Raw genomic sequence first — 22,018 nt, 5'->3', positions numbered from 1 at the left:
ATTTCAATCCAACACCTTTAATTCGGTTTTCTCCTCCCCTTCTCTCACACTGGTCCCGATTTTACCTGACCTTACTCTCTTGTCCCTTCTTAAACTTTCTGTCCAATTACTTCTGGAGACTTTGTAACTTTTCCTGCACTCTCTTTCCCTTTAACTCCACCCTTACACTTCTAATTTGTTGACCCCACGCGGCAACTATTTAGTTTAAAGCTCTATCTACGGCCTTGGTTATACGGTTTGCCAGGAGTCCGGTCTCAGCCAGGTTCAAGTGGAGTCTGTCCCATCGGAACAGCTCCCTCCTTCCCCAATACTAGTGCCAATAGCTCACAAATTCAAACACCAGTCCACACTAGTCCTTGAGCCACGCATTCAACTTTCTAATCTTCTTAACCCTATGCCAATTTGCATATGGCTCAGGTAGCAATGCAGAGATTATTACCTTCTTGGTTCTGCTCTTCAATTTGGTGCCTAGCTGTTCAAATTCACTTAGCAGAACCTCTTTCCTCGTTCTACCTACATCATTGGTACCCACATAGGCCACGGCGACCGGATCCTTTCCCTCCCATTCCAAGTTACTCTGTATGCCAGACATGATGACCCGAACCCAGGCACCAGGCAGGCAACACAGCCATCGGAACACTTGATCCTCATGACAGAGAATAGTGGCAATGTCCCTAACTATACTATCCCCAATGACATTGTTAATCCTGGCCAGATTGGAGAGGCTAGGACCTTAAGATTGAGTAACGTCTTCAGGGCTGCTGGGCCATTTGGTCAATTTGAAAGTGCTCTCTGTAGAATTGGGGCAAGCTGCAGAATGGTGCCAGTTTGTCTAGAGCCTAGATCAGAGCTGCAGGAAGAGAATGGGAACATCTGCAGACCCCGACAATTAGGTGCAAAATGCATAGAATGGATTGGATGAATGCAAACCAGACATACACTGTGTAAATAATTGTAAATAATGTTGCAAAGCTTTACTTTTCTGAATGTAGATTGGATGTGGTATTGAGCCTTGTCTGGTTTTCTTGCATATCAGGGCAAATATTGCGAGGTTTGTTTCCTCTTGGAATCACCGTTTGAATGCAATGTATTAGCCACTATTATTGGGTTAGGGAAATGTCTGTTATTTATGGGGTTAATCGATATCTGTAATTGGATTTTAATTGGTTGTGGTTCGGCCCCTCGAGGTCTGGGGACCTATAAAAGTCCCCTGCCACGAGGTCCTGTATTGATTTTCTGGGAGAGCGCTTAGGACTGTGTAACCTTCTGGAGTGTCTCTGTTTGAGGGCTTGAACAGGCAGATACGAGGATTGAACCTGCGGTGGTTGGATACAGTGGTGGGAACTGTAATGTGTTTTGTCAAAATAAAGATTAGTTGCGCAAGTGCTTGATTCAGTGGTTTTTGACTGAAACTAGACTGGGTGGAAACTTAGAACGAGCAATTTACAACATTGCTTTGCACTCTAAAGCATGGAGCAGGCAACCTATGCTGAGTTGTTTGTCAGATTTATTTTTAATTCTAGGAACAGTGCAGAATGGATATTATAGAGTCATACAGCATGGAACTAGCCCACGCCGACCAACACTAATCTCACCTGCCTACATTTGGCCCATTTCCCACTAGCCCTAACCCATCCGTGTACCTGTCCAAATGTCTCTTAAACATTGTGAAAGTACCTGCCTCAACTACCTCCTCTGGCATCCCATTCCATATACCCACCACTCTTTGTGTAAAATAGTTGCCCTTCAGATTTGTATCAAACCTTTCCCTGTGTTCCCTGGTTCTACTCCTACTCTAGCTAAAATACTGCATTTACAATCCATTCCTCTCATGATCTTATACACCTCTCTAAGATCACCCTTCATCTTCCTGCGCTCCAAGGAATAAAGTCATAGCCTGCTCATCCTCTCCATATAGCTGAGACCTTCGAGTCTTGGCAACACCCTTTTCTGCACCCTTTCCAACTTAACAACACCTTTCCTATAACAGGATGACCAAAACTGAACACAACACTCTAAAAGCTGCCTCATAAATGTCTTGTACAACTGTAAAATGATCTCCCAACTTCTATAATCAATACTTTGACTGATGAAGGCCAGTGTGCTAAAAGCTTTCTTGACCACCTTATTGACTTGTGACACCATTTTCAAGGAGCTATGAAGCTGCACTCCTAGATCCTTCTGCTCCCCGACACTCCCCAGAGCCCTGCCATTCATTGTGCTGGTTCTGCCCTAGTTTGACTTCCCAAAGTGCAACCCCTTGTACTTCTCTGTATTAAACTCCATCAACCATTCCTCAGCCCACCTGCCGAACAGATCTTGCTGCAATTTTTGACAACCATATTCTCTATCTACAATACCAATTATTTTAGTGTCATCTGTAAATTTAATAATCATGTCATTACCTTAATCCCTGTACTCGTATTACAGCATCTCATCCCTTTACCTACTTATGTCATTTGTGCCAAAATGCATTAAGACTTCCGGCTGCTCCCTCTCCCCCTTGAGAATGTTTTTATGAAATTGAAAGTGATACTAATTGCAGGCTTGTCATGTACAAATCACTATTAAATCACGACTCGGCTTTAAGCAAAAGGTTTGAATGTTTAGTTTAGTTTAGAGATACAGCGTGGAAACAGGCCCTTCGGCCCACCGGGTCCACGCCGACCAACGATCCCCGCTTATTAATACTATCCTACACACACTAAGGACAATTTTTACATTTACCAAATCAATTTACCTACATACCTGTACGTCTTTTGAGTGTGGGAGGAAACCGAAGATCTCGGAGAAAACCCATGCAGGTCACGGGGAGAAAGTACAAACTCCGTACAGACACCACCCGTAGTCGGGATCGAACCCGGGTCCCTGGCACTGTAAGCGCTGTAAGGCAGCAACTCTACCGCTGCACCATGTAAATTCTGCACAAATAAATTGTAACAGTTCGCAGCAAGCCTTAGATAAAGTTGTGTTTCAGAGACTTTTTAGTGCCTTGAAGGCGACAAGAATTGTTGCGTACTAGCTTGCTTAGCAGATTAGTTGTACCATGTGAGGAAGATTGCTAGGAACCAACATGGTTCTGGTATGGATGTGTCTGCAGGCTTGATTTATTTTTCATTTAAATGAACTAAAATTCAGGCACAACAGGCTTGCTATTTCATAATGAGTGTCTCCAGTGAGAGCCATTCTTCTCTGGGGGCTTCCAGCGATGAATCAATACTTTAAAATGTTGATGTTCTGGCAGCGTGCATGGGTATTTATGGTGAAATTGAAACCACATGTATAAGAAAGCAACAAATCAATAAGATAAGGCAATTAATGGAAAACCAAGAAAACCAGGACATGTTAAATCGTTAAAACAAATGATTAGTGCTGATTTCTTTCCATTTCATGTATCTATAAGATTTCACAGAGAAGCTTCTGGTGTCCAGGGCACCCTTTATAAGGTGTTATGTGATAACTCCATATAGCCACCTTTGAAACAAGCATTATTGTCCTTTCAATGTGTCTACGAGGTTTAAACTGTGAAGGTGCTTATCCATTTTTTTCTTGCTATCTGCTGTTAGTGTCAATATCCTTAGTAGAAAGAGGAAAAATATCCTAAAATGTGCTTGGTTGATGTGGTTGATATGTAAGATATGTCAAAAACTGCCAGATTTTGCAAGCTGTGAAATATGTGTGTAAGACTTACAATTATGCCGAGTTTGTAAGAATGAGGTAAAATGAATTTGTTGGGAGTTTATGTTAGCTAAGCTGTGCTTGAGGCTGAATGGGTACTGGAGTTGGCTGCTTATGCCATTTGAAGATGGCCATACTTTGTCTCATGTAGAATCATTAACTGCACATTTTGGAGCAGCCTTCCTAGATTTGTCCCACATTGCTATTTCTTCCCTCTACAATTGCAGGACAAATTCAGAAGTGTTACCTCCAAGAACACTGACCTCGTCATTTAAGGGGAAGGGGTTTCAATGGGGTAACAGAAGTCAGTACAGGCAGGAGGACAATAGAAGATGTTCAATTGCCTGAGGAAAGAGGATTGGGATGGGGTCATTCTGAATAGTGTTCATGGGTGGGAAAAGTTGTTATGAACAGTGCAGGGTAACAAGGAAGGAAAGGTTAAAGTGCCTGCAATCAACTTGACCCATTACTGTTGAATGGATGATGCAGCTCAATCTTGTCAAGGCAAAGAGTTGGGGATGTTGGTATGATTGTGGGGAACTGCAGTTGACAATAGCCTTCAGTTTTAATGTACTTCTGCACCTTCCACATTAAGATTTGGATTAGTTTTAGAATCATAGAATTGTACAGCATAGATACGGGCCATTTTAGCCCACGTCATCCATGCTGACTGTGATGACTACCCACGTTGATCCAATTTGCACACATTAGGTCATATGCCTCCATTCCATTCCTATTCATGTACTTGTCCAAATGCCTTTAAACGATTATAATTGTTTCTTCTTCCACCACCTCTGCGAGCAGCTCATTCCACCTTCTGTGGGAAAAACTCACCCCTCGGATCTCCTTTAAATTTCTCCCCTCTAACTCTGTGCTCTCCAATATCAGACTCCCCTACCCTGCTGAAAATATTCGAACTCTCTATCCTATCAATGCCCATCATATTTTATAAACCTCTGTAAGGAGACCGCTCAGCCACTTGTTTTCCAGTGAAAATAAACTCAGTTTATATAATCTGGCCTTACTATTGGAACTCTCCATTCCAGACAACATTCTGATTAATGTTTTTTGAACCATTTAGGAAAGGCCACAACCAATACATTAAAGGCTGCTCTTCAGACTGCAGGGAGATCAGTTTACATAATATAAATGGTTCAGGTGTTCAGGTCATCTAGTTTTGGACAAGCAGACATTTTGTTCTTTATTCACTTTTTGTCATTCTCCAAATCATTCCTTCATCTCCATTCCATCACCTCTATTCCAATGTCCTGTTTAAGGTTTTATATTTAGTACATACCAATTGACCAAATATGAACTTTCAGGTTGTAATGAGAACCTGTTATTTGCCTGTGATGTAAAAAGCTTAAGTATCTGCAAAATAATTATATTCCCATAGAATCTCCAGTGGCAGCAATACAATTGGAGTTGATCTAACATGTCCCATATATTTTATGTTTACGGAGTATTAAAATTAGAAGTGATTCACAGAAAAATGTATTCGTTTCTAACCATGGCTTTAGAGAACCAACACAGCAGGATTTTGATTTTTCTGTCAGATCAATGAGCTGTGGATGTAAAGTGTCACTAATAACCACATGAAAAAGATTAACTTGTTTAGATGTTAAGGCTTAGAAGCTAATACCACATCCCTCAAATTGTAAGTATATTAGGCACAATTTTAGTTATAAGATGAAAGACTGCTACTGAGTTTTATTTTGTTAGATTTAGAGTAAAAATATTCAAAGTGGAGAAAGATCTAAAGTGATATGAAAGAATTTAAAGGTGATTTTTTTTCAGATTTAACATCAAGGTCAAGGTTTCAAGGTCAGTTTATTGTCATGTACCAATTAAGGTGTATTGAAATTCGAATTACTAACAGCCATACTAAAAAAAAGCAACAAGACACACAACTACATCAAAGTTAGCTGAAACATCCACCACAGCGGATTCCCCATGTTTCTCACTGTGATGGAAGGCAATGAAGTCCAAGCCTCTTCCTCTTTTATTCTCCCACGGTCGGGGCAGTCGAACCATCGGCAGTCGGGGCGATCTAAGCTGCAGTGGTCAAAGCCCCTATGTCAGGACAATTGAAGGTCCCGCGTCGGGGCGATTGAAGGTCCCGCGTCGGGACGGCCGTAGCTCCTGCGGCTTGGAATTCCCAAAGTCGGTCTCCAACCAGAGACCGCAAGCTCCTTGATATTAAAGTCTGCAGGCTCCCGCAATTGGAGCCCCAAAGACGATCCCCGACAGGGATCGCAGGCTCCGTGATGTTAAGTGGAGCTCTCAAAATTGGTCTCCAGCCAAGGCCGCCAACTCCTCGATGTTAGGCCTCAGTGCGGACGGAGATACGATACAGAAAAATATTGCATCTAGGTCAAGGTAAGAGATTAGAAAACGTTTCCCCCCCCCCCCCCCCTCCAACCACACCCCACCCCCCACATAAAACAAGAACACTAAAGACATACATTTAACACATACAAACAAACAACAAAGTAGGAAGAGACAGACATACTGTTGGCGAGGCAGCCGTTGCTGGCACCACCCAGTGGAACACATCTGTTCCCCATTAAAGAAATTAGTTTGTTCGGTTCAGATTTGTGATTTTCTACAGGGTTATCCATATGGTATAAAAATGTAAATTAAAAATGGCCATATCAACCTCAGCGATGCAGTTGCATTAAATGAAAAATGCTTCAGAAATTGTTTAAAATGAGTGGGTCAATGCCAGATGTCAATTGAGATCCACAATTGTCATTTATTTCACACTTGTTCACTTAATTTTTATATCAATTGGGTATATACCAGATATGCAAAAGTTTCCCATTATGACATTTTAACGTGTATTTTTCTTCTCCTTTTCCTTCCAAAGGAACGACTGCTTCTTTCATTGCTTCCTGCACATATTGCCATGGAGATGAAGGCTGAAATCATTCAGCGATTACAAGGACCCAAGTCTGGTCACTGCCAGCTAGAAAATACAAATAACTTTCACAATTTGTATGTGAAGAGGCACACAAATGTGAGGTACTTTTCATTTCTTCTCAAAAACATAAAGATAGAAAAGCATAACTCAACATTATTATATTATTCTGTTCCTAAAAGCAATGCTCTATACAATTGTCAATCCAGTTGCTATCAATTGTTTTTCTCCTTTGGTAAGATTACTTCTTATGCTTCAGGCACCACATTGTAATCTTTGAAAATGTCATTATTTTGTAATGTAATTGTCCATCCTCTTATCCAGTTTAAAATGAAATAAACAGAGAATGTTTTTCCACTAAGTGAGTTTTAGCTGGTCGATTCAGTTTTTTGTTGCCTATCAGTTAGCGAGTCAGATGCCAAGTTCCAAGTGTCACGTCCTCTTTAAAATTTGGAATGTTTGGCCTCATATAATACAGGGTCTTCAATACCTTTATACCATTTGCATTCATGCTTTCTCAATGCATGCTTTACTGGTAGTTCAAGTCTTCAAAAGTACATGTTGTACTTTCTCTAATGTTTATTATATAAAATCAGTCATGCAAACAGACTACTAGAGCAGTTGACTGGGACCAGCACCTCAATGAGGATAACCTACATAGAACAGTACAGCCAAGGATCAGGCCCTTCATCCCACAATGCTGAAAATGAATGAATAAGCTTATGAATAAGTTTATTGGCCAAGTATGTACACATACAAGGAATTTGCCTTGGTGCTCCGCTCGCAAGTAACAACACGACATACAGTAATTAAGAATAAAACATTAAACATTAAAACATTAAGAATAAAATATTATAGTTTAAACATATGAATTAAATAAAATACCAGAGCAAAAGGAGGCTACAGACTTTTGGTTATTGAGTAGAGCTATTGCTTGTGGTAAAAAGCTGTTTCTATGTCTGACTGTGCCGGCTTTGACAGTCTGGAGTCGCCTTCCAGAGGGAAATGCTTCAAAGAGTTTGTGGCCAGAGTGAGAGGGGTCAGAGATGATCTTACTCGCTCACTTCCTGGCCCTTGCAGTGTACAGTTCGTCATTGGGGGGAAGGTTGCAGCCAATAACCTTCTCAGCTAATTGAACGATTCGCTGCAACCTCCGGATGTCGTGCTTGGTGGCTGAGCCAAACCAGACCATGATGAAGAAAGTGAGGACAAACTCTACGATGGCCGTATAGAATTGGACCATCATTGCCTGTGGCAGATTATGTTTCCTCAACTGCCGCAGGAAGTACATCCTCTGTTGTGCCTCTTTGACTGTGGAGTCGATGGTGGCCTCCCCCCCATTTAAGGTCCTTGGAGATGATGGTTCCAAAGTACTTAAATGACTCCACAGATGTGACTGTGGTGTTGTTGATGGTCAATGGGGGGAGGGGAGGGGGAGCTCTCATAAAGTCTACAATCAATTCCACCGTCTTTAGAACATTGAGCTCCAGGTTGTTATGAAGGCACCAGGACGCCAGCTGATTCACTTCCTGTCTGTAGGCAGATTCCTCCCCATCCTGGATCAGTCCAATCAGGGTTGTGTCATCCGCAAATTTGAGAAGCTTGACAGAGGAGTCTGTGGAGATGCAATCGTTGGTGTAGAGAGAGTAAAGGAGAGGGGAGAGTACGCAGCCTTGCACTGCTGCAATGCTGAGGGTCTGTGGCTCTGAAATGTGCTTTCCCAGCCTCACATGCTGCTTCCTGTCGGTCTGAAAGTTGGTGATCCACAGTTCAGGCACAGTCATCTGGGAGAGTTTGGAGTGTTGTAGTTCTGGCACAATGGTGTTGAATGCAGAGCTAAAATCCACAAACAAAATCCTTGCATAAGTCCCCTGGCAGTCTAGGTGCTAGAGGATGAAGTGCAGGCCTAGGTTGACTGCATCATCCACTGATCTATTGGCCCGGTATGCAAACTGCAGATGGCCCAGCAGGGGGTTTATGATATTTTTCAGCTGGGCCAGCACATGTTTCAAGGGTCTTCATGACTACAGACAGTGGCGGACTGACCAGGGTGTCAGCTTGCCCGATGGCAAGTTGGCCCCTGATGAAGTGGGCCCCCTATATCAAGTGGGCCCCTGATGAAGTGGGCCCCCTTTGTCTCCTGGCAACCAATATTTTTAGACCCAGTCTGTCACTGACTACAGAGGTCAGTGCAACAGGCCTGTAGTCATTAAAACCAGCAATCCTTGTCTTTTTGGTACAGGGACAATAGTGGAAACTTTGAAGCAGGCGGGGACAGTACAGGTTTGCAGGGACTGGTTGAAAATGTCTGTGTAGACAGGTGCCAGTTGTTCGGCACAGAGCTTTCTGACTTTTCTGTCTTCTGAATAGCCTCTCCACCTCCTCAATTTCTATTGTTGGTGATAGAGAAGTGGCCAGACTGATGTTGGGCAGCAAGGAGGGGGTGGGTCGTGGATGAGGACCCCAGTCTTTGCAGACTGGAGTCAGGCTGTGGGTAGGTGTGAAGTGGTAATTGGGGAGGGGGGAGTATGGTCGCTGTATGGTTGTGACTAGTCGCCCAAGAGTTTATGATATTTTTCTTACCTTTTATCTTACCTTTTTCTGGTCGCCGCTGGATTTTTCAACATTTTGACATTTTTTGGCGACCTGCTGCGATTATGACGGGTGCCAGCAAGTCGCCGAAAAAATCGCGTCAGTGGGACAGGCCCTTAAGTTCGCATCCAACACCAAGATTTCTGGGATCACGGGCTGTGAGGAAGACTGTCAAGGTATACAGCAGGATATGGATCAGCTCCAGAAATGAGCAGAGAAATGGCAAATGGAGTTTAATGCAAGCAATTGTGAGGTGTTACATTCTGGCAGGTCAAATGTAAGGGGAAAATGTAATGAAGAAATTAATAGTATTACCCTTAACAGCATGGATGTGGAGAGGGATCTTGAGGTCAAAGTTTATAATTCCCTGAAATTGGCAACCCAAGTAGATAGCGTGGTGAAGAATAGCGTGGTGAAGAATACATATGATATATTTGACGTCATTGATTGGGGCTTTTAGTATAAGAGTCAGGAAGGCAAGAAGCGGCTTTATAGAACTTCGGCTAGGCCGCATTTGGAGTATTTTGTGCAGTTCTGGTCATCTCAATAGAAGAAGGATGTAGAGGAAGGTGCGTGGCTGCAGAGGCTCCCGAGATGTGCCATGGAGCTGGGTGAAGGAAGAACCAGTGGGTCGTGGCCTGGAGGTAGGAAGCTCAGAAGCCGCCAACCTCAGCCCCAAAGACTGGAGAGTTGAGGAGGAGGGAGACGCTGGATACAACGGACGTGTGGAGTGGGCCAGTATTGTCTCCAGTGCCTTCAAAGTCAGCTGTGGGAGGTGCCCCCGGGACACAGAGGTGTTCGTACGAGGAAAAGGACATGTGTTTGCAGGTGATCCGGTGAAGGGCGGTGAAGGAAGCCTTGCAGCAGCCTGGGGCTTACCTGGATTGGGAGCCACTCCATACATGGAGCATGTGAACCAGACTTTGGAATTTTTGTAAATGGCGCCAAAATACGGCGACCTGTGCATATGCGATCAATGCAAAAAGAATCTCACTGTGCAGTGCACACATGACAATAAAGCATCAGTGAACCATTGAATCAGAATGATGTCGGGATTAGTGGGTATTAACTACAAGGAGAGGTTGGACAGACTTGGATTGTTTTCTCTGAAACGCAGGAGGTTGTGGGGAGACCTGATGGAAGTATATAAAATGATGAGAGGCGTTAATAGAGTGGACAGTCAGAACCTTTCCCCAGGATGGAAATATTAAATACTAGAGGGCATAGCATTAAGGTGAGAGGGGCAAAGTTTCAACAAGATGTGCAGGGCATTTTTTACACAGTGAGTATTTGGTGAGTATTTGGAACGTGCCGCCGTGGGTGGTGATGGAGGCAGATACATTAGTGGCATTTAATAGGCATGATAAGCACATGGCTAAGTAGGAAATGGAGGGATATGGATTATATGTAAGCAGATAAAGGTCGGTCTCAGCTTCATGTTCGGAACAGACATTTAGGGCTGAAGGGTCTGTTCCTCTGCTGTACTGCTCTATGTTCTATTGTGGAGCCCAAAGTGGTTGTTTCTGGAATTTGCCACGTGGATGTGTCCCACCCATCAGAGGTGATTGAGTGTGACTGGTGCATTAATGGTGGGGAAACGCAATTGATATTAATTTATTTGTCCAGCTGAAGGTTGGAGCATTGGTGATATTTTATTTCAAAGCTTTGAAGTCCCTATTTGAGTATGCCCATGTCTCCAATGCATACAGGAGAGTAGGGGGTCCCTTTTATTCAGCAGACATTGAGCTTGGTGCTAAGTTTGGGGTATTGATCTTTGAACATGTTTTTTCATTGTGTATTGAAGGGCGTATTGGCACACTGGAAATATTTGTCATTTTCACCACTATGGAAAGCAATCCACATTTTCTCAGAGTCTCATTGTGCATCCTGATTTTCAGAGGAATAGTTTTGTGTGGCATTGGGAGAGAATCTTTAAAAGGAAAGATACTCTGCATGTGCAGTATCCTGATATTTATGTCTATTTTTACGTTTGCACATTAATTGCCTATCAGTCTCATTATGGAAAGATATCTAGCAATAAATAGCATAAATAACATAACAGTGTTAAATGACAATAATAAGCTTCTTCTTTGGTCTGGAAGGTAAATAATTAAAAGTAGTGAGCTGAAATGATGAAAGGGTCATACTTGAAAGAGGAATGTTATAATCATCCCCACTGTATTTGTCTCTCCAGTAAAATAAAAGCTACATTAAAAATGGGATATATAATTTACCAGGTTGATGAAAGTATGTGAGTATTTATTTCACATGAAAAGAATATTTGAGGTGAAGGAAAATAGTGTAGTGGAGTTGAATAAACAACTTTTGTACCACTGTTAAAATAATCAAGTGTAATTCAGGGCATGCATCCAAACACCCATACCCTGAAAAGAGTTCATTGTGGGATAGTTTTAGGTGTCTAAATTGGATGTGCTTGGTGAGGTATAACTGCACTCTGAAATATTTTTCGATTATTTCCATGTATGTGTGGGGTATTTGTTGATCTCTTATTATAAGAGATGAAGGGAGTTCAAGTGTTTTAAACATTTATCTTTCTGCAGTATATTGTATGCTGATATTGTGGGGTTCACACGACTGGCCAGTGAATGTTCACCTGGGGAGCTTGTACACACACTCAATGAATTATTTGGCAAGTTTGATCAAATTGCAAAGGTAAGTTATAAGTACACTTATAAGCAAAATTGTATTTGATGGTTACATGCACTTTATTTGTTTTGGCGTTATGAAGCAACCTTCACTTTTGTTTTTATTCAGGAAAATGATTGCATGAGGATCAAGATTTTGGGAGACTGCTACTATTGTGTCTCTGGTTTACCTATATCCTTGCCAAACCATGCCAAAAACTGTGTGAAAATGGGTTTGGATATGTGCGAAGCCATAAAGTAAGTTACATCTAAAGAATTGCAACTACCATGAATAAAAATAATTTAAACTTGATTTTGCAGCAATGTCTTACTGCTGGATGCATGTCTGCTGCTTTATGTGCATATTGCTGCCAAATGTTATTCGGATTTATCTACAGTACATCACCATTGAGGCTGTTCCCTTGAAAGATCATCCTGATTGGTGTAAGTGATTTATCTAAGTTCTGTAAATGTAAGTACCAATGTACCAGCAAATAACATTTTACAAATTATTGCAAAGTATATATCATTGTACATCCGTCCTTCATGCAAACAAGATATAAAATTGCATTCATGAAGTTACAAGATGACAGAAATATTATGAATACCAAGAAAGTACGGTATTGGAGAGACTAACAACATATTGATCATTGCTTAGAAATTTTAGCTTTTAAACAACCATAATAATTCTTCACGGAGAGAGATGCTGTAGTGTAAAATACGATCTATATTCCACATAGGTTGATTTAATCATATGAAGGAAAAATAAGTCCCCAGTTCTGATGTTATCCTTTTAATTACGTATTACATATTTATTACATGTAACATATTTAGGCAGTTGCAACTTGAATATAGACTTTTGGTCCACTGTGCCTGCAAGGACCATAGAAACATAGAAACTTAGAAAATAGGTGCAGGAGTAAGTAGGCCATTCGGCCCTTCGAGCCTGCACCGCCACTCAATATGATCATGGCTGATCATCCAACTCAGTATCCCATCCCTGCCTTCTCTCCATACCCCCTGATCCCTTTAGCCACAAGGGCCACATCTAACTCCCTCTTAAATATAGCCAATGAACTGGCCTCAACTACCTTCTGTGGCAGAGAATTCCACAGATTCACCACTCTATGTGTGAAAAAAAATGTTCTCATCTCGGTCCTAAAAGACTTCCCCCTTATCATTAAACTGTGACTCCTTGTTCTGGACTTCCCCAACATCGGGAATAATCTTCTTGCATCTAGCCTGTCCAACCCCTTAAGAAATGTGTAAGTTTCTATAAGATCCCCCCTCAATCTTCTAAATTCCTGCGAGTACAAGCCGAGTCTATCCAGTCTTTCTTCATATGAAAGTCCTGCCATCCCAGGAATCAGTCTGGTGAACCTTCTCTGTACTCCCTCTATGGCAAGAATGTCTTTCCTCAGATTAGGAGACCAAAACTGTACGCAATACTCCAGGTGTGGTCTCACCGAGACCCTGTACAACTGCAGTAGAACCTCCCTGCTCTTATACTCAAATCCTTTTGCTATGAATGCTAACATACCATTCGCTTTCTTCACTGCCTGCTGCACCTGCATGCCTACTTTCAATGACTTGTGTACCATGACACCCAGGTCTCGTTGCATCTCCCCTTTTCCTAATCGGCCACCATTCAGATAATAGTCTACTTTCCTGTTTTTGCCACCAAAGTACCACCATCAAACTCTCGTTTACACTAATCCTACATTGACCATGTACTTATTCTCTCCCCACATTCTCATTAACCCCTCCCCCCCCCCCCCCCCCCTTTATTCTACCATTCACACACCGTGGGGCAATTAACAATGGTCAATTAACCTACCAACCAGTTCATATTTGGCATGCGGGAGGAAACCCGAACAAGCAGAGGAAACAGGAAGACTCACAGTATGCAAATCCCAGATAGACAGCGCCTGAGGGCAGGATTGAACCAAGGTCCCTGCCTTTCCCAGAGAATGGCTCTACAGTTGTGCCTCTGCACCCTGACACAAATATCGTGAAATGTCTGTTCTTCCAATTCTGATCTCCAAGATACAAATCTGAGTACTTGCTTTACTTTTTAATCCTCCTTCATTATTTGACACCTGAATATTAAATATAACGATCATCTAATAATAAATTACATGTTAGTGCTGTATCTGATTATGGTATTAACTTAACATTACAGCTTCCATCTGTGAATCACTGTGTATCCTACTATTAAAATTGAAGCTCACAGATCTAGTGCTTGGCTGTGGGCGTAGTGTTTATTTGGTGATAGGTTGTGATAAGCAAATCCTAACTTTGGTGTAATATCAACGATCAAGGGTGTCAGAACAAATAATTGTAATTCAGAAATTTGAATCAATCAAAAATATTTATAAGGTCATAAATAATAGGAACAGAATTAGGGCATTTGGCCAAAAAAGTCTACTCCACCTTTCAATCATGGCTGATCTATCTCTTCCTCCTAATCCCGTTCTCCTGCCTTCTCACCATACCTATACGAATCAAGAATCTATCTATCTCTGCTTTAAAAATATCTATTGACTTGGCCTCCACAGCCTTCTGTGGCAAATAATTCCACATTCACCATCCTCTGACTAAAGAAATTCCTTCTCATCTCCTTCCTAAAGGAACATCCTTTAATTCTGAGGCCTAGACATAGTCCTAGTCCTAGACACTCCCACAAGTGGAAACATCCTCTCCACATCCACTCTATCCAAGCCTTTCACTATTTGGTACATTTCAATGAGTTCCCCCTCATTCTTCTAATCTCCAGCGAGTTCAGGCCCAGTTCCGTCAAATGCTCATCATACGTTAACCCACTCATTCCTGGGATCATTCTTGTAAACCTCCTCTGGACACTCTCCAGGGCCAGCACATCCTTCCTCAGATATGGTGCGCAAAACTGATCGCAATTTCAAATAGTTTACATGGCAGGAAATAAATACTATACTTAAAAAGGTTACACAAAGTCAGATAATTTATAGTTTAATGGCTTTTAGCACATCAAGAGAAAACCGATCCTCATATTAGAATCATAGGGTCATGCAGCACAAAAACAGAATCTGTAGCCAAACTAGGCCATGCCGAGCAAGTTGTTTACCTCAGCTAATGCCATTTGCCTGTGTTTGACCCATTTCCCTCTAGGCCTTTCCTATCCACGTACCTGACTAAATGTCATTTAGATATTATACAGTATATCCTAATTTTTACGGAGCTATTTATAAGGGATTTGGGTTATAGCGTACAGACCTACTGAACTTCACTGCCAGGCACGCCTGCTGACACTGACTACTGGTCGTTTCCTCAACCAGCTCCTGCCGATGCCAGCCCCCAGCCCCTGGCCACCCGCTCCTCCAGCCCCCGGCCCCTGGCCACCCGCTCCTCCAGCCCCTGGCCACCCGCTCCTCCAGCCCCCAGCCCCTGGCCACCCGCTCCTCCAGCCCCCGGCCCCTGGCCACCCGCTCCTCCAGCCCCCAGCCCCTGGCCACCCGCTCCTCCAGCCCCCGGCCCCTGGCCCCCCGCTCCTCCCGCCCCCAGCCCCTGGCCACCCGCTCCTCCAGCCCCCGGCCCCTGGCCACCCGCTCCTCCAACCCCCGGCCCCTGGCCACCCGCTCCTCCAGCCCCCGGCCCCTGGCCACCCGCTCCTCCAGCCCCTGGCCCCTGGCCACCCGCTCCTCCAGCCCCCAGCCCCAGGCCACCCGCTCCTCCAGCCCCCCGCCCCAGGCCACCCGCTCCTCCAGCCCCCAGCCCCTGGCCACCCGCTCCTCCAGCCCCCAGCCCCTGGCCACCTGCTCCTCCAGCCCCCGGCCCCTGGCCACCCGCTCCTCCAGCCCCCGGCTACTTCCCCGGCCGTACCTGTCCTTGCCACCAGCTTATTGCTACATTGAGAACTTTGAGCTTCATAGCTTAGGGCAAGTAATGTCCCACTTAGGCGATTTTTCAGGCGACTGCTGGCAACTGTCAAGTTGCCGGTAGTCACCTAAAAAACCGGCAACTGGAACGGTGACTGTCAGATTGGAACACACACACACACAGACACAGACACATACACAGACACCTCCATCAGCCCGTTATGCAGGCGGAGGACAGGGCAAGCGGCGAAGCACTGTCTGAGTCAAATTCACACGGTGCAAAGCCAATGTGAAACAGACACACACCGCGATGAACAGGAAGGTTGGCGCTGTAATTAAGACGGCTAAAGCACAGTGTACGGTAAGTCCTTTAAAAGAGGGGGGGGAGAGGAGGGAGAAGCCAGAGATACATAGAAACATAGAAAATAGGTGCAGGAGTAGGCCATTCGGCCCTTCGAGCCTGCACCGCCATTTGATATGATCATGGCTGATCATCCAACTCAGTATCCCATCCCTGCCTTCTCTCCATACCCCCTGATCCCTTTAGCCACAAGGGCCACATCTAACTCCCTCTTAAATATAGCCAATGAACTGGCCTCAACTACCTTCTGTGGCAGAGAATTCCACAGATTCACCACTCTCTGTGTAAAAAATGATTTTCTCATCTCGGTCCTAAAAGACTTCCCTCTTATCCTTAAACTGTGACCCCTAGTTCTGGACTTCCCCAACATCGGGAATAATCTTCCTGCATCTAACCTGTCCAACCCCTTAAGAATTTTGTACGTTTCTATAAGATCCCCCCTCCATCTTCTGAATTCCTGCGTGTACAAGCCGAGTCTATCCAGTCTTTCTTCATATGAAAGTCCTGCCATCCCAGGAATCAGTCTGGTGAACCTTATCTGTACTCCCTCTATGGCAAGAATGTCTTTCCTCAGATTAGGAGACCAAAACTGTGCGCAATACTCCAGGTGTGGTCTCACCAAGACCCTGTACAACTGCAGTAGAACCTCCCTGCTCTTATACTCAAATCCTTTTGCTATGAATGCCAACATACCATTTGCTTTCTTCACTGCTTCCTGCACCTGCATTCCTACTTTCAATGACTGGTGTACCATCTCCCCTTTTCCTAATCGGCCACCATTCAGATAATAGTCTACTTTCCTGTTTTTGCCACCAAAGTGGATAACCTCACATTTATCCACATTATACTGCATCTGCCATGCATTTGCCCACTCACCCAACCTATCCAAATCACCTTGCAGCCTCCTAGCATCCTCCTCTCAGCTAACACTGCCCCCCAGCTTCGTATCATCCGCAAACTTGGAGATGTTGCATTCAATTCCCTCATCCAGATCATTAATATATATTGTAAATAGCTGGGGTCCCAGCACTGAGCCTTGCGGTACCTCACTAGTCACTGCCTGCCATTCTGAAAAGGACCCGTTTACTCCCACTCTTTGCTTCCTGTCTGCCAGCCAGTTCTCTATCCACATCAATACTGAACCCCCAATATCATGTGCTTTAAATTTGTATACTAATCTCTTATGTGGGACCTTGTCGAAAGCCTTCTACACGGCTGTGAAGCTCGGCGGACATTTAACATTACCGATCGGTTATCCTTGGTTCTGAAAACTGCTGCTTACGTTTTTTTTCCCCCAATGAGCCAATGACATTCACTGGTCAGCACCGGCTACAACCTCCAAGAACCTACGAGAACCTTCGACCTCCTGGCAACCCACTAGGACCCCCTGGCGACCCACCTAGAGCACGAGAATTCTCCCTACTCTCCATGGCGGCTTCATTCTAGTCGCCGCTAATTTTTCAACGTTTAAAAATTCGTAGCGACTATAATGAGGCCACGACTAGTTCCCAGAATGCAGGAAATCCTCACGACCACAAAGGCGACTCCATGGCAACTGCCCGCGAACATGTGGTGACCATGTGGCGACTGCATAGTCTCCTGCAGTCGCCTAAAAAGTCGCCTGTGGGACATGCCCATAAGGCTTTGCTTTAATGTTTCAGCTGAAAAAAGGCACCTCTGTCAGTGCAGTTCTTGCTCAGCCTAAATGTTATTGTTTATAAGATTTGCTTTTCACAACCTATCTTCAAATTAACATTACAACAAAAATGGCCACAACCAGGAACAAGATCTGTAGGCTTCAATTTTAATAGTAGGTTACATAGTGGTTCACAGATGGGAGCTATGATGTTGTTAATACCAGATATTACACTCGGTTTCAATCAATCAATCAACCTTTATTGTCATCTTGCAAGCAACAGTTGTACAGTACAAAATGAAAAGACGTTTCCCAGGGAATACCGGAGCATCGCACATGAAATTTAAAACATTTCACACATAATAACACTAAAAACAATCCAGTCCCTGATGGAACAGTATAAATAGTTAAAAGCAGGTAAAACAACAACGTTAAAATACAGTAAAACCAATCATAAAAATGTCCGGGGCAGCTGATTTGAGTGGCCAGTGCCAGTTATTAAAGTGGCCAGTGCCAGTTATTAAAGTGTCCGTGCCAAGCCTCAGAATCAGGTGACTGTGAGTACAGAGTGACTGTTTAGCAGCCTCACAGCCTGTGGCAGGAAGCTGTTTAGCAGTCTTGTAGTCCGGGCTTTGATGCTGCGATATCTCTTGCCTGATGGCAGGAGATCCAGGTGTATGTGGAGGGGGTGCAGTTTGTCCTTAGCAATTCTCTGAGCTTTTTTCCGACAGCGGCTCTGGAACAGTTCTTGTACCGAGGGTAGGGAGACGCCAATGATCCTCTCTGCTCCCCTCACTACCCTCTGCAGAAGGGGAACATCAGCAATAATGGACACCTTTACCCCACCATTATAATGAGAGTTTATTGTAATTGTACCAGCATCTCTGGATTCTTCTGGCTGCTTGTTCCATGCACCTTCCGCCCTCCGTCTGAAAAAAATGCCCATCAGGTCTCTTTTAATCTTTCTCCTCACACCTTACACCTGAGTCCTCCAGTTTATGACTCCTCTACCCTGGGAAAAGGACTATGGCCATTTACCCTGTCTATACTCCTCATGATTTTATAAACCTCTATTAAGCCTTCTGAGGTCTAGGGCAAAATGTTCCAGCTATCCAGCCTCTCCTTTTAACTCAAGCTCCCCAGTCCCAGCAACATCCTTGCAAATCTTTTTTGAACCTTTTCCAGCCTAATAGCTGGGTAACCAGAAATGCACACAATATTTCACAGTTGTAGCATGACCCACCAACTCTTGTAAACAATGTCCTGACCAGTGAAGGCAAACATTCCAACAGCTTCTTCCCCAGTATCTACCTTTGTCATCACTTTCAAGAAGCTATGTACCTGTACACATTGGTCTCCCTCTGTTCTACAATATTCTCCATTATAATAGCACCCTTGCTTTTAACTGAGAAGGTTTGAGTTAAATTTCCGATACATGAAACTCAAATGCATATTCCAGGTAATTTTATGGAAGGGTGCTCAGACTTGGGAGAGATGTTAAATGAAGGCCACCTTATTTCCTCAACTAAAATACAAAAATAAACTTATTTACTAATTTGTTACTTTTCTTTTGTTGAGTCGTGTTGCTTGGCTGCCACCTTTGCCCCAGTTACAACAGTGATCACTTTATGATCACTATGAAACTTGTTTATATACTAGGATTTTCATGTCCTCCTTGTTTTGGTTTCTAGTCATTTTTTCACATATTTAGTTTTTTAGTTTTTGCTTTTAGTTTAGTTTAATGTCTGTCACGTGTTCCGAATTACAGTAAAAAGTTTGTGTTGTGTGTTAACCAGCCAGTGGAAAGACAATACTTGATTATAATCGAGTCATTCACAGTGTACAGATACATGATAAGGGAATAACATTTAGTGCAAGGTAAAGCCAGCAGTCCAATCAAAGATAGTCAAACATATTACCATGTCCAGAATAATTCCAAAGAAAACAAAGGCTTGAAGATTTGATTGTTCAAATACATTTTTACTATGTTTATTTTATCTTGTGCTACTCAGACTATAACCTCCGCATGGTAGGGAGGAAGCTTGTGTGCATTTTTAACTCAAGTTACATGTCGTGCTACCTTGGTAATGACAAAAGATTTGTTCCCTTTACTCAGAGGTGAAAACATGGTTTGGTTGTTCTTCATATTTGTGCTTCTGAGCGAGATCTTTTGTCATTTCTACTGCAGAGGTAAAAGAATACTGTAAAATAAATCTCATAATTTCCTTGCTAAATCCATAGTAAGTAACTGAAGCAGACATAAAAAGCCCTTACTTCAGCTCGGGGAGCACTAAACCATCTTAATGTTTACCAGCAGCTGATCATATCAAGCGTAATGCAGGGACTGTACTTAAAAAGCCAAAATGTCATCACAATCTGACTGGAACAGCACAAGATGAAAGTAGGCATGCCTGACCCGGCTAAATGACTTCAAAGCTGATCCTCTCTTCATAGCTCCATTAGTCTGTATTTATTGTAATCCATATTAACAATGATGAAGGTCAGTACTTCTTCAGTACAGTTTTACACAGCTATTCCATTAGCAGCAAGAGCACTTTTAGCTAACATTGGGATAGCCTGTGCCTTCATGTTCCAGCACTGCTTCAAATGTTATGCCACAGTGTTACTAATATATAAAACATATTGATAGTCACATCCTTGGTAGATGGCAATCGAAGCATTGGCTGTTTGTGTAACTGCATTTACCTGCTGATCCATTGCATAACACAAATAATGACAGAGCTTCTGAGTTGGTGCAGAATAAAAGATGTTCATTGATGCCAACCATGAGTTATTTCTTTACATGGTCTTGTGGAATTATAGGGCTTGAAACTGTATTGTCTATACAAACAAGCACTTAAATAGTGTCATGCGGGCAATTTGCAACAATCTTTCCTCTCTAGTGCTGGAAGCTGTTCACAACTACTGGCAAAAGGAACAAACCGAGGGAGATCTGTTAGAGCCCAGCAGCTCAATCAGTTATCATGGTTTTGGTTGGCAAGTTATTGATCAACAACAAAGCAATGAGAAAGAGTGTGCTGATATACAAACCACCCTCTCACGTCCCACCATGCATAATTCAGAAATAGAACAGAGAACAGTGCATCACACGAACAGGCCAACAATGTCTGTGCATAAATGTGCACAGGGTTAATATCCCTCCATTTAAAGCCTGTTCATCTGCCTATCCAATGGATTTTTAAACATTACTGTCATATATGCTATCACCACATCCCCTGGCAGCACGTTCCAGATGCCTATGACGAGATGTATAAAGAGAAAGACATTTTTCTTGTAAATCTCTTTTAAACTTTCCCCTTCTCACCTTAAACCTTAGGGACTACCCCAAATGTTACCATTTTTCTTTTAGGTACGGGACCAATTCTGTGTACGTATTCCAGGTTTGGCTTCACCAATAACAGAACAACTGTAACAAAACACCCCCACTTTTAAATTTCACTCCTTTCACAACAGAAAATAAAATATAATTTGCCAACTGAATTATTTGTTGGACTTGCCTGCTAACTTTTTATGTATCACATTTTCCATCTTTTGTCATATTGTCAACAAACTTGAAACCATACATAGTGTTCCCTCCTCCAAGTAATTGATGTATATATAGGTTGAACTTGTTGACCATTCTGTGCTCCTGTAACTCCTGTGGTCATTGAAATAACTGCTTCCCAGCCTACTTCCATATTCAGCAAAAGTTAGTATGTTTTTAATCCATAGTACAATGGACTAATAACTGAACTTCATTGTCCTATCTGGGGCACATGACAATAAACTCTCTTGACTTGAACTGAATTAACTAATTTGAACTAAAATGTAACTAAGATCTAAAATTAATTAAGCTCTGTACTAATCTGGGGCCGTAGCTCCTTCAACTTGACGTTCTGAATCCCATATGTGGCACACTTGTGGTCTTTGAATAACAAATTCTGCAGTAATCAAATGGTTATGACTGATATTGGAAGTGTCCAGGAAATGTTTTCAGCCTTTCAAATATCAGACTAGTAGGTTCTAGCTCCTTTGAGTCAATTCACCAAGAAAGGTTAGAGAACAGATCCCATTTCTACTCAGCTGAAGCCCATGCATCAGGAAACTGCTTCCCTGCGAAGGTGGTGAACAATGTGTTAAATACTGCAATCATAACTGCAGGATCAACATCATGTTACATCGTGGTCATGAAATTACTCTTCTTCCCAGCCTGCTTCCAGCTTATCAGCAAATGTCACATCGTACAACACCCTACGGAAGAGGTTAGTAAAGCTCTCAACAAGAAAAACTGAATTCAGCTCATATGACATTTAAAGAGAGCAGCTGGCAGCT

At 43.0% G+C, this 22,018-nt stretch overlaps 1 protein-coding gene across 1 annotated transcript in view; it reads left to right on the top strand.

Annotated features, from left to right (window-relative positions):
• The window catches only part of adcy2 (adenylate cyclase 2), a 463,739-nt gene that overhangs the window by 292,043 nt on the left and 149,678 nt on the right, over window positions 1–22,018 (top strand). The window contains exons 6-8 of the mRNA XM_033048027.1: window positions 6,548–6,702; window positions 11,752–11,863; window positions 11,966–12,093. Coding sequence (XP_032903918.1) covers window positions 6,548–6,702; window positions 11,752–11,863; window positions 11,966–12,093 — 395 coding nt within the window. The remainder of the gene's footprint in view (window positions 1–6,547; window positions 6,703–11,751; window positions 11,864–11,965; window positions 12,094–22,018) is intronic.

This window comes from Amblyraja radiata, chromosome 2 (assembly GCF_010909765.2).
Source record: "Amblyraja radiata isolate CabotCenter1 chromosome 2, sAmbRad1.1.pri, whole genome shotgun sequence".
Classification (NCBI taxonomy): domain Eukaryota; kingdom Metazoa; phylum Chordata; class Chondrichthyes; order Rajiformes; family Rajidae; genus Amblyraja; species Amblyraja radiata.
The sequence above is the reverse complement of the archived record's forward strand: the minus strand, read 5'-3'. Positions and strand labels throughout refer to the sequence as shown.